The sequence below is a fragment of the Enhydra lutris genome, unplaced genomic scaffold (genome assembly GCF_002288905.1).
Source record: "Enhydra lutris kenyoni isolate GAN:26980312 unplaced genomic scaffold, ASM228890v2 scaffoldscaffold104, whole genome shotgun sequence".
Taxonomy (NCBI): domain Eukaryota; kingdom Metazoa; phylum Chordata; class Mammalia; order Carnivora; family Mustelidae; genus Enhydra; species Enhydra lutris.
The window spans coordinates 560,997-573,545 of record NW_019154188.1 but is presented as its reverse complement, the minus strand read 5'-3'; the positions used below and the strand labels follow the sequence as shown (position 1 = coordinate 573,545).

At 42.1% G+C, this 12,549-nt stretch overlaps 1 protein-coding gene across 1 annotated transcript; it reads right to left on the bottom strand.

The window, feature by feature from the left end:
- Positions 1 to 1,719: 1,719 nt before the first annotated feature.
- Positions 1,720 to 7,661, bottom strand: LOC111139384 (cytochrome b-c1 complex subunit Rieske, mitochondrial). Its single transcript, XM_022491631.1, has 2 exons — positions 7,402 to 7,661; positions 1,720 to 2,604 (listed from the first exon to the last, which is right to left on the bottom strand). Exons 1-2 carry the CDS (start codon positions 7,613 to 7,615, stop codon positions 1,994 to 1,996), a joined length of 825 nt encoding a protein of 274 aa, XP_022347339.1. The 5' UTR covers positions 7,616 to 7,661; the 3' UTR covers positions 1,720 to 1,993.
- Positions 7,662 to 12,549: the final 4,888 nt, after the last annotated feature.

The window sequence follows — 12,549 nt, the reverse complement described above, 5'->3', positions numbered from 1 at the left end:
TAAAACTTACAGGAAAAAAAATCAATGCCCCCCCGCCGCCCTGCCAAAAAACAGTCACTCAGATTTGCCGCAGGTCTAATAATTCATTTAATGCTTAAGGCCTCTACTCCAGGCTTAATAAGTTAACCTTCAAATTAAAAGTTGGTAATTTTTATTTAGCATCCCATAAATTCTTCCAAGTAAGAACTTTATGAATGTAAAAATATATAGGAGTTTCACCATTAGCATATCCTGAGGAAGTAATGAATAGCACCTGCTGCCACTTAAAAAAAAGCAGGAACTTAATTCAACTTCAGATTTTGTCAGTTTATAATAAATATACTGGTATAGTTTAAAAAAATAAATTGTGGACAACTGGCACCATGAGAAGGTAGCATGAGAAGAAAGTATTAAGATGATCTTTTTCATAAATACTATGAAAAAACAAATCTTCACAATGATAAGCAAAATACCCAACAAATACCTACCAACATCTCATAGCCTCATCATGGGGGGCAGGGGTGGCCATATTTCCTGTGAGATGCTCGAAATGTTAACAATGGATATTATGTACCCATCGTTTAAACATATTGATGTAATTTTACTACTTTTTAGTAAACTAGCAATGTTTGGCACCTTTTGGCTTATATTTTTACCTAAATACCAGAACATGAAATACTATTATTATAAGCCTCATTTTCTTTTCTAATTTTCTTTCTAGAGTGGTACAGATGAACCAAGTATCTGCTCATAAGCATAAAAACTTTGACATTTTCTTTTTGATGTGCTTAGCTACCATTTTAAAGACTGAAACCCTGAATGGCCAGTTCCTTGGGAAGACCAAACCACTTAATCTATTTTACTTTCTTACAAATGCATATGTGATCAAAGATGGGCCCAGTGGTGTATTACTGACCCACCACAAAACAAAGATACAGCAAACTTATCAAAGTAGCTGTGATTCTCTACAAAGGGCAAAAGGAACTGGGGAGAGTGTCCAATGTGTCTTGTTTCACCTGTGTAACTGAAGGTAGAAAGCAGAAAGCAAGAAGAGGGTGTGGATTTTGATGTCTCCCTGTGCCCACCTTCATTTCACGGTGAAAACTGATGACTGCAAATCCAAAGAAATATCTCAAAATGTAATCACTGCAGAAACAAAACCAGCAGGATCGTTTTCACACTAACACAGTATTAAGTGTCAGATACTTTTGCTTCTTGATAGGGTTGATGCAGGAGCAATGGGAACATGAATATTCACACCAGATGAAGGAAATAAAAGAAGCACTCCCATTCTGGAAAGCTTTTTTCAGATATATCCCACCACTGCCTCTTAAAATTGAAGAATTCTAATTACTAACTTATTCCCATAAGTGAAAAAAAATCTTTTTCCTGACCTGTCACTTAAGCAGGAAATCAGCTACCTAGAACTGGGGCTAAACCTCAGAATTGGTAACACCTCATTTAGAACTTTCCCACAGATCATATACAACATCACCATACAGACTTGGGGTGGGGGGGATGCTGGGGTGGAGATGGGGCAGGACACACATAGCCAGGACTCATGTGCAAAAAAAAGAAGGGAAATCTGAATACTATTTCTGCCAATGTCATAAATACCTTCCAGGACTTGGAAACGACCAGCTAGTTGTACTTCAGTCTAACCATTAGCTCTGCAGAATCTGTGTCCCTGACACAAAGAAAGAAGATGAAGGAGAACACTGATTACAGATTTCACAAATTTCTTATACACCAGCCTGTAATTTTTAATTAGAATTAACTATCAAAGAAACTGCACTTTTTAAGTCTTTGAGCTTAACAATGTTTAACAGTGGCTTTATTAGGTGAATGCTTAAAAGCATTCAACATTAAATTCAATTTACTTCACATTAATGTTTGCAAATACATTATTAGCAAGTCTTAAATATTTCAAATCAACTTAAGTATACAAGGCTTGCTTATTTAAGTCTTCTTAGGTGACAAGACAGAAAGGAGGCTAGCACTTGAGTCCAGGTCTCTAACCAACAACCACCATGTCATCACCGGTGAACTCATATGAGGGAACTTCAAGGTTGAGAGGTGCAGGCCCCTTCCTGATCCTGCCAGAAGCATCATAGTGTGACCCATGGCAAGGGCAGTAATAACCACCAAAATCTCCTGCATTTGCAATGGGTACACAACCAAGATGAGTGCAAACCCCTATCAAGATAACCCATTCAGGTTTCTTTACTCGATCTAAATCATGCTGTGGGTCCCTCAACTGGGACACTTCAACTGCAGCCTCCTGCTCAATTTCCTTCTTGGTTCTATGGCGCACAAACAGCGGTTTTCCTCTCCATTTGAAAGCCATGTTCTTGCCTTCCGGAATATCAGATAGCTTGATTTCGATCTTCGACATGGCCAACACATCAGCAGAAGCACTCATGCTGGAAACAAACTGCGAGACGACATTCTTGGCAGCATATGCGACACCTATACTAGTTGTTGCTGTTATCAAATAGGAGAAACCTTTTCTAGCCTCACTGCTCTCTTTTGAAGACTTCGTACCATCTAACACTTCAGCACGCCGATAGTCAGAGAAGTCAGGCACTCTGATGTCTGTGTGGGAATAACGAATGGAAGCAGGGGCTGCAAAATAAACAGAAAATTAAAAAAACACAATTAGATGAATACTGTGAAAGGGACATATATCAGGAAATAACCTTTGTGAATTCATAAGCAAAAGTCAAGTTATAAAAATGTGAAATATGGCACTCACTGATCTCAGAAATTGTCAGAAATTGTCAAGTTGGCAGTGCCAGCATATAAAATACTGAAAAAGAAATGAAGTCAATCACTACCTATCATACTGGTAAGAAATCACAAGATTATATGTGTAAACTGAGTTTCTCCTGATTGAACACTGCTGATTCAGAATTCTTAACAATTTAGTCCATCAAATCTAAAAAGTTAAACAGTACTGTAAACAGCAATATTTTAAAACCCCTGAAAATTCAATCTGTCAAAACATACAATTATGGTAACTACCTCTCACATTCTCTGGATTACAAGGGACCCTAAAACTCCTCAAGTCTGCCCAATAAGTTGATTTGGGATCATCTTATTAAACCAAATGTCTAACTTTACATTCCTATCTACTCTCTGAAAGGACTGCTAAAAATACATAAAATACTTATTACAAGATAATAAACAATCTGTGAACTGTCAGCATAACTTTAGTTGCAAAAAATTTAGAGGTTTCTATTTTATACTCTGGAGTATAAATTAGTATTACTATAACTTCAAGTAAAGCCACTAATAGACAGAAAATAGCCTTATCAAAATATGCAACCATCAAATGAGATCTCCAAAAGAACCAATTATTTCAATTCAGTACAGGATAAAAGAGCAAAATTTTCACATATCCCACTTTTCAGTCAAGGGCAATAAATTCTGTAAGAGTAAAGGCATTATCTTTCTCACTGCCGTGGGTTTCTCAACTGAAATGCTACCACTGCAGGCCAAAGGACAGATCTTTGTGTCAAATGAATGTTAAATAAACAAATAGTTGCTATTTATGTAGTACTTTGGATATTAATTTTTTGTTGTTTTAAAATTTTGTTTCTTTGAGTGAGCAAGAGAAAGAGCATGCACAAGCAGGTAGAGGGGAAGAGGGAGAAAGACTCCCCACTGAGTGGGGAGCCCAAGGGGAAGCTCCATACCAGAGTCCTGGGATTCTGACCTGAGCTGAAGGCAGATGCTTAACTGAATGAGCAACCCAGGCACCCCAGTTTTATTTGTTAAAAAAGTCCAAACAGATTATGTCCTTTTGTCCCATACCATTTTTAAATATCTGATAAAAAAAATGAACTTACTGGGATCACTTTTAAGTATGTTACAGGAAGCAAGTCTTTTTGCAAATTGTATATGCATTTTAGGAAATTTGCCACAAGGTTTCTTTTATAGCAAAGGGACACTAAAAATTCCACACTTAGAAAATGTGTTGTTTCTAAGAAATATGTACCTTTTATTTTATTTTATTTTATTTATTTGACAGACAGATCACAAGTAGGCAGAGAGGCAGGCAGAGAGAGAGAGGGAGAAGCAGGCTTCCTGCTCAGCAGAGAGCCTGATGCAGGACTTGACCCAGGACCCTGAGATCATGACCTGAGCCAAAGGCAGAGGCTTTAACCCACTGAGCCACCCAGGCACCCCTTTCTTTTATTTTTTAAAGATTTTATTTATTTATTTGATAGAGAGAGAGAGAGAGAGATCACAAGTAGGCAGAGAGGCAGAGAGAGAGAGGGAGGGAAGCAGGCTCCCTGCTGAGCAGAGAGCCAGATATGGGGCTCGATCCCAGGACCCTGAGACTATAACCTGAGCCAAAGGCAGAGGCTTAACCCACTGAGCCACCCAGGAGCCCCTAAAAGAAATATGTACTTTTAAAGTGCATTTTCATATAAGCTGCAATTCTACTTGGGTTACTAGGCTGTCTCATCCTAATTATACTTCCTTGGTTCTCAAGGTCAGTAACAGTGGAAGCCCTAAGTACAATTCACTCTGGAACAAACAGGGTTTGGGGCACCGACCCCACATACAATCAAAAATATGTTGTCTTTTGACTTCCTCAAAACTTAACTACTAACTGTTGCCTGGAAGCTTAACCAGTCAATTAACACATATTTTGTATGTTACATATATTATATACTGCATTCTTATAATAAAGTAACCTAGGGAAAAGAAAGTGTTATTAAGAAAATCATAAAGTAACATTTGCAGTACTGTACCATATTTATATAAAAATAAATCCACATAGAAGTGGACTTGCACAGTTCAAACCCATGTTGTTCAAGGGCCAACTATATTCATAAACAATGGTAAAACCTATCAACATCACTCTACATACTTTCTAACAATTCCATTATTTTTTGGAGGGGACCAGGACATGGACAGTTGACTACCTGAGATTTACAACTACACAGCGTGACATTACATTATATACTTTACCTCTACCTAATGCTAACCTATCAGTGTAGACTGGGGTCTGGGATCAAGTATGAATTATTCTCCTTTAATATCATCTGGGATTACAAAGGAAGTATGTGTATCATACTTAAAAGATGAAGGAACCAAAGTTCATACTTCTACATTAAAAACAGTATCTACAACCCCTGACCATGTAACAGCATGCAAGGAAATGTACAAGAACATTAAACAGAATGGTCGTGACATTCTCTTCTGGAGATTTGATGATGGAAGAAATCCACTTGTCTACTCCCATTTTGTCTAGCAGGTTACATTTTATATTGTACTACACCACCATGAACACTTTGGGAAATTAAACTGCAATACTGCAAAAGTTACTCTCTAAATAATTCCCATTAATTGCATTAGGTGTGACTTTAGCAGCAAAAATGCTAGCTAGATTTAGTCCTAAACTCGAGCAGTATCCGATACTTCTAGAAACAGAAAACTTAAGGGATTATAACAAAACAGGTTTCTGTTTTTGTCTTAAGGTGAACTGTGATGTGCCCTGGAAATCCTCCTCACTTTAAGGACCTTCTCCTGATCCAACCCTCCCACCCCACAACCTCAGTACTATCTAGACAGGAGATTTTTATGTGAACTAAAGCTACAAACTGAATATATGATCACAGAAGAAGTTTCCCTTATGGTTCTGTATTATTTACCAGTTCTTGGAAAAGTCAGGTAAACCTCTAAGTTTTAGAAGAAACCATTTAGCCAGTAGACAAATTCCACAGATGCTTTCTGCCTTTGCTATTGAAGTTTTCCCCTCCCTTATTGTTTTTTACCTCCAGGTCCAAAGAATGGGCTTAGGATGGGCTAGTGTACTCTGTTTATGCCCTGAACAATGTCTCCAAAACCCACTGGTGCCCCTAACAAAAAAATTCACTTTTATTCATCCACAAACATTCTGCACTAACTGTATGCAAAATCTGAGGCTGCAGGAAATAGAAAAATTAAGATTTTTCTCTATGCCCTCAAGCACAAGGTCAGAGGAGTCACCAGGAAACACAACAGTGAGAAGTGTTACATACCATAAAGCATAAAGGACGCAGCAAATAAAAGATTTTATTGACCTGACGCTGAACAGAGATTGACCTGGTAAGACTTGGAAACGTGGAAAACCGAGTGGATTATTTTACCGTAAACAGAATAGGGTGAATGGAGGAAAAATAAAGAGTGGGGGCACCTTAGTTTGTAGGGCAAGCTGTACTTGCCAAATCAACTGTCAGTGAGGCCAGGAAGGGAACTAACACAGGGAAGTAGGTCTGGTGAGGACTGTGATGAACTCAAAGAGCCCTTGCACCAACTAAGAGGGCAGCCAGTGCACAGCACACTAGACTTTTCCCACGGAGAACTAGAGTTCACTGTTGCCAGATTCCAACATTTTAAGACGCACAAGAACTCCTCCTTTTAAAACTATGAAGGTTGGCAGACTACAGACACGCTGGCCCACAGGTTGCCATTTCAGACTTTCCACTCTGGAGCGTGAAAAAAGAAATGGAAGCCGAGACACAAAAGGTAAGAGTAGGCTTCGGTGAGAGCTGATGGCTAACTCAAGTCTTCCAAGTCCACGTTCTATCACTTACACAATGCGCATCCCTGTGCAAGTCACTCCACCTCCTGCAGTCTGTTTTCTCATCTGTAAAATGGAGTGTCATCAACCTCTCTGCCTGTTGCTTTTCTTGAGGATTAAACTGATTCCAGGGTGAAAATACTGGCCCAGCAAACGAAAACACGGCTAATACGCTACACCATTAATGACCTTAGGGCCTGTGTTACTGTCTTGTTGTTTCTGTTGGGAGGGGGGGTGTGAAAGAGAAGGGCACTAAGCGGATCAGGTGGTGGTGAGCGGGACAAGGTCCCAAATATTAACAGCAGTTCCTATTTTTTGAGTATGTATAAAGTGCCCCAAAATGTACTAATGCCTTTATGTCGAATTTCTCCATCTGAAGCTCACGACATTACCTACGAAACTGGTATAATCATTCACCCATTTCACTGGTAAGGCAACACGTTTAGAAATCTGCCCAAAGTAAAAGGACCTGTGAGCAACAAAGTCTGTCAGACTTTGCTGTGACAGACTTGGGAGTTCTTGAACTTATCCTATGAAGGACAAAATTGGCCTGTGGTTTACCCAGACTGGAGGCCAACGGAAACAATCCCGAAAAGGCACCCAATGCCAGGGCCGGAGGTCACCTGAAATCGCTCACCCAACTGCGTCCGCGCACAGGTGAGGGAAGAGGCCCGAGAGATGCAGACGCTTGCCCAAGGTCGACCCAGCCCGGCAACTTAATCCCCCAAGCAGGGCTCCGCTCCACTTCCCCGCCCTCCTCGGCTGTGCCCTGGGTTCAGGGCCAGAGGGTGCGAGAAAGGGGGGGGTCCCCTCAGCCCCCGGTCACTCCCCTCAGCCCGGCTCACCATTGAGGCCCACGGAGGCGACCAGAGGCCGGCTCGCGGCCTGGCCACTCAGCGACTCCCGGCACAAGAAAGGCCGCTTCACGTCCAGCACTGGAGGCTCCGGGGTGGCGGGCACCGAGGCCTGCACCAGGGGCCGCAGCGCGCCCGCCACCCCGCGGGACGTGGCCGATAGGACGGGCGCGAATGGGCCCGAACGGGCGGCCACCGACAACATGGCGACGACTTCTCAAACGCTCAGCCGGTCACAGGGACGACCTTCTGCCCGCGGCGCAGGCGCGAGGAGGCGCAGGAGGCGCGCGATCGGTGATGTCAGCGCGCCGGCCCAAGTGGTGCCAACCCGAGCCTGGAGCGGCCTAGCGTTGGAGGCAGAGCTACGAGCGTTCGCTGGGGGCGGGGCAAGAGGACGGGCGGGGAGGAGCCAAGCGGGGAGGAGCCAGGCCGGGAGGAGAGTGTGCAGCCTATCCGGTGTCCGCCCCGCGCGCGATTTGGTCAGTGGGCTGGGATCTACCCGGAGGAAAGTCGGCAAAGGAGTCACCCGGGAGTGGCCAGTGGATCGACTTTGCGTTCCTCAGGGTAAAAATTGTAGGAATCTAGGGATACGAATAAGTCATCATAGTAGTTTAAATAGGGATAATAATAATTCTTAATATATACACACATATGTATAAAGATAGGTGTTTAGGGCATATACATATATGTTAGGTCATACGTACTTGTAAAACCTAGAACAGAGCCGAGCATATAGTGACTATTATGTATGTGCTATAATGTTTATTTTATTTTATTTTAAAGATTTTATTTTATTATTTGACAGAGATCACAAGTAGGCAGAGAGAGAGGAGGAAGCGGGCTCCCCGCCAAGCAGAGAGACGGACGCGGGGCTCCATCCCAGGACCCCGGGATCGTGACCCTAGCCGAAGGCAGAGGCTTTAACCCACTGAGCCACCCAGGCACCTCTGTATTATTAGCGCTATCGAACTAAAAAAATTAAATAAATAATTTTTTAAAAAAAGAGCCAAGGAGGGGCACCTGGGTGGCTTAGTGGGTTAAGCCTCTGCCTTCGGCTCAGGTCATGATCCCGGGGTCCTGGGATCGAGCCCCGCATCGGTCTCTCTGCTCGGCGGGGAGCCTGCTTCCCCCTTTCTCTCTGCCTGCCTCTCTGCCTACTTGTAATCTCTATCAAATAAATAAAATCTAAAAAAAAAAAAAAAAAAAAAAGCCAGGGATTTAGGCGAAAAGCTTAATAATAATGACAATCGTAATGGCTTATATGTATTAAGGATTTACAATGTATTAGCTTTTGTGCAAAATCTTCATTCTTTCATTTATAGTCAAGGTCCCTATGAAATAACAGCTATTTTACTGATGAGGAAGCCAATGTTTAGATTTTATGTCCAGTACAAGATAGTCAGCCACTAGTCTGTTTTCTGAGTCGGTGCTCTTAACCACCCCCCGTTTTACCTATTTATTTGACAAATAGAGTTCACAGGTAGGCAGAGAGGCAGGCAGAGGGGGAGGGAGAATGCCGGCTCCCTGCTGAGCAGAGAAGTGGGGCTCCATCCCAGGACTCTGAGATCATGTCCTGAGTGGAAGGCAGAGGCTTAACCCACTGAGTCAACCAGGCACCCCCTCAAATCACTTTCTATCACATGGTAAGAAAGTTATTTCTTCTCACTTCTCTTTCAATCCTTCTGATTTTACACCAATGAGAAAGTCGTAATTTGGTGCTAATATATTGTTAATTCCTCTTTAACATTTGCCAGCCTCCTGTTTAAGAGAATAGGCCTTTTGTGTGTGTGTGTGGGGGGGGTTGTGGGTTCTTTTTTTTTTTTTTTTCTTTTTTAAAGATTTTATTTACTTGAGAGTGAGAGAGTGAGCCTAAGAGGGAGGAGGGTCAGAGAGAGAAGCAGACTCCCCGCTAACCAGGGAGCCCAATGAGGGACTCAATCCTGGGACCCCAGGATCATGACCTGAGCTGAAATCAGTCGCTCAACCAACTGAGCCACCCAGGCACCCAAGAAAATGGGTTTGACTTCAAAGCCCTTGAGCAGTTGAATCAGCAGGTAGAGGGTTTAATTAATAATATCGTTTCTTTTCATAGTATTTATTTTGTCTCGATACTGATTTTCCAATGACTGTAGTGAAATAAAGTTTGTTTTACATTTTTCTAGGTCAAAGTGAGTTAATTTAAATATTAAGTAAATGAGGTTCTCTTGTGTGTGTGTGTGTGGGATCTGGGACCTTGGCAATTTCCTGAGCCCTCTATGCTTTAGTTTCCTCACCTGTAAAAGGGGGCTGCTAATGATGTCAGCTGGAAGGAACAAATGTACTGATATATGTAATGTATCTACAAGGGACACCACATGCTAAGCACCAGGTTTGTTGGTATTTTTATCTGACAAAGCACCAACATCTGAGAAGCCTTCAATTCCTGCTGCCACATTTATGTTTATCTAGGTCCACGGCAGACTGACCACTTCCTCCTGGATCCTTCTCAGGGTCTAAGTTTTGGCTATCCTTATTGCCCCAGGGACTCTGTTGTACTCTCAACACTGGAACTGTCCTCCTCAGGGGCTGCCCCCTCACTTGGCTACTCACAAGTCTGGGTGTGGGCTCACCCCAGCAACAACCCTAATGGTAAGAGTGGATACTTTCACGGCAGCTACCACATACTGTGCACAATTTGAGTGCTTTACATAGAATAAAACACTTAATATCACAACAGTCCTTTGAGGTGGGTAAGGGAAAATGAGAATGGAAAGAAGGAAGGAAGGAAAGAAGGAAGGAAGGAAGGGGTCTTCACAAGGTCCTCACAATCTCCCTTGGGGTAAGCAGAATAGAACTTGCTTGCTTAGAGTGTCCAGACTTGTGTTTAGTTCCAGTTCTGCCACTCACAAGCTATAATCATAAAATGAGTTATATATAACCGCTGCATATGCCTCAGTTTTTCTTCCATAGAATCAAGATAATAATAGTATTTATTGCCAAAGGGTTACAGGATCAATTGGACTAATAAATTAAAGAGCAAGGAATCATGACTCCTTTGCCAAATATTAGTTGACTATATATGTGAGGGTTTATTTCTGGGCTCTCAATTGTGTTTCAATCTTCTTAAATTTGCTAAGACTTGTTTTATGACTTTTCATATGATCTAAGCTGGAGGATGGTCCATATGCAAAATGCAAGCATTGTTTCTCTTAATGGTGTCCCATAGTCCTATGGCTTTCTTCTTTCCTTTATTCTTTTAAATTTTTCTCCTCTGGTTAGAGAATCTAAATTCGGTCTTCTAGATCATTGATTTCTTTTTCTGCTTGGTCAAGTCTGCTGTTCAAACTTTCTATTCAGTTGTTCAGTTCAGTCATTTTGTTCTTCAGTTCCAAAATTTCTGTTTGGTTCTTTTTCATGTTTTCTATCTCTTTGTTTTTCTCGTTTAGTTCTTGTATTGTTTTCTTATATGATTAACCTATTCATCTGTGTTCTCTTGTAGCTCTCTGGGCATCTATGGAATAATTATTTTGATTTACTTGTTGCACAATTCCTGGATCTCCATGTCCTTGGGGCCAGTTCCTGAAAGTTGACTATATTCCTTTGGTGGAGTTGTATCCCTGATTCTTGGTTGTCCATGTTGCCTTGCATCAGCATCTGTGCTCTTGAAGAAGCAGTCACCTCTTCGAGACATTGTGGACTGACTTCAGGACAGGAAGACTTTTATCTGTAGGTGGGGCACATGTTGTGACCCTGGGTCTAGTGATGCAGAACACCAAGTTTGGAGGCATGTGGGGACACTGGGTTTGGGTGGGGGTTGCATGTTGTCTCTTTGGCTCAGGGACCCAAAAGCATCAACAACTTTGTGATCCTTCTGCAAGGGCTGCTGGGATCCTTATTAGTACCTCCAAGTTCAGCGGCCAGGCACTATGGCAGGCACTGGTGATGCCAGAGTCAGTGGTTTTCTCTGCTCTTCCTTTCCTGGTGTGGAGATCTCTTCCTAGCTGGGACATTTTCTCTTGGCACTGAGCAATGCTTGGGGGATGGGTTGACTTAAGTAAAATGAAGCTTGCTTTCTTCTCTTCTTGTGCAGTTCTTCTCAGGTTTTTTGTTCACTATGTTGCTAAAGTTTCTTAAGTGGACCCCAGAGCTCTTACAAAGCTGTATTTGTTTGAGATCACTAATTGTTGACCTTGTGGGGAAGATAGAGGCTGAAGTTTCCTGTGTTGCCATTTTGATGATATCACTTCCTCAGAGACAAGACATAAATAAGTAACAGAGACCATTTTGTTCTGGGTTCAGAGTTGCAGCAGGGAAGAGGGTAATCTGTGGCTGAATGTCTGTCCTCTCATGGGAGATGGAGGCTGGAATCTAGGAGTGCAGGCCCATTGGAAGCTAGAACTATATAGATCATTCTGTTTTCTACTTGCTAGTTTTTTGTTTTGTTTTGTTTTTAATGAAACAGGCCATTAGCTTTCATGCTTCAGCTTCTCTTTCCTTGAATGCTACATCTTGATGGGCTGTCGAGGCAAATAACCTGGTTTTTGCATACCAGCTTTGCCCCTTACAGCTGTGTGACTTGAGGCAATGGTGAGCTTCAGATTCCTCATCTGAAAAATGGGGATAAAAATGAAATTGCTGTGAGACTAAAAGAAATAATGAAGTACTTAGTCTTTGGTACACAACAAGAGCCTAATATTTCAATCAAAGGGTGAGGGATAAATGCAGGTGTGTGTGTGGGGTGGGGGCCAGGCGGTGGAGATAGCCATGGACCTGGGAATGTGAATATTTGGTAAGCTTGTCAGTTCTCAGGAACTCTGAAGAGCAAAGTATATGAAAGAACAAGGATGGAGGAGGCATGAAACAAAGCCTTACTTTTAGCAAATGAATGGCTGGTTCAAATCAGAGGTCAGAGGCCATAGACTGGAGATCAACACTCTCTTTTCCCACTCAGTGCTGCCCAAAGACCTCGTGATATAACAGAACCAATGTGAGTCCCTTCCTTGTGGAGTTAGAAACTGCCAGGTGGAGTTGTCACAAAAAGAAAACTTTTATTTGCAGCAAATAAGGAGATCATAGGGAATGGCTTCCAAAGCTGTGACTCCCGAAGAGAGGGTGGATAGGTTCCTTCTGTCTAGGGTTAGGATGAATATTTAGATAGGA

Excerpts from the sequence above, each read along its gene's own strand:
- LOC111139384 (XM_022491631.1), bottom strand. The coding sequence starts at position 7,615 with ATGTTGTCGGTGGCCGCCCGTTCGGGCCCATTCGCGCCCGTCCTATCG. Across the intron at positions 2,605-7,401 it reads CGCCTCCGTGGGCCTCAATG|CCCCTGCTTCCATTCGTTAT; the intron begins GTGAGCCGGGCT and ends TTTATTTTGCAG.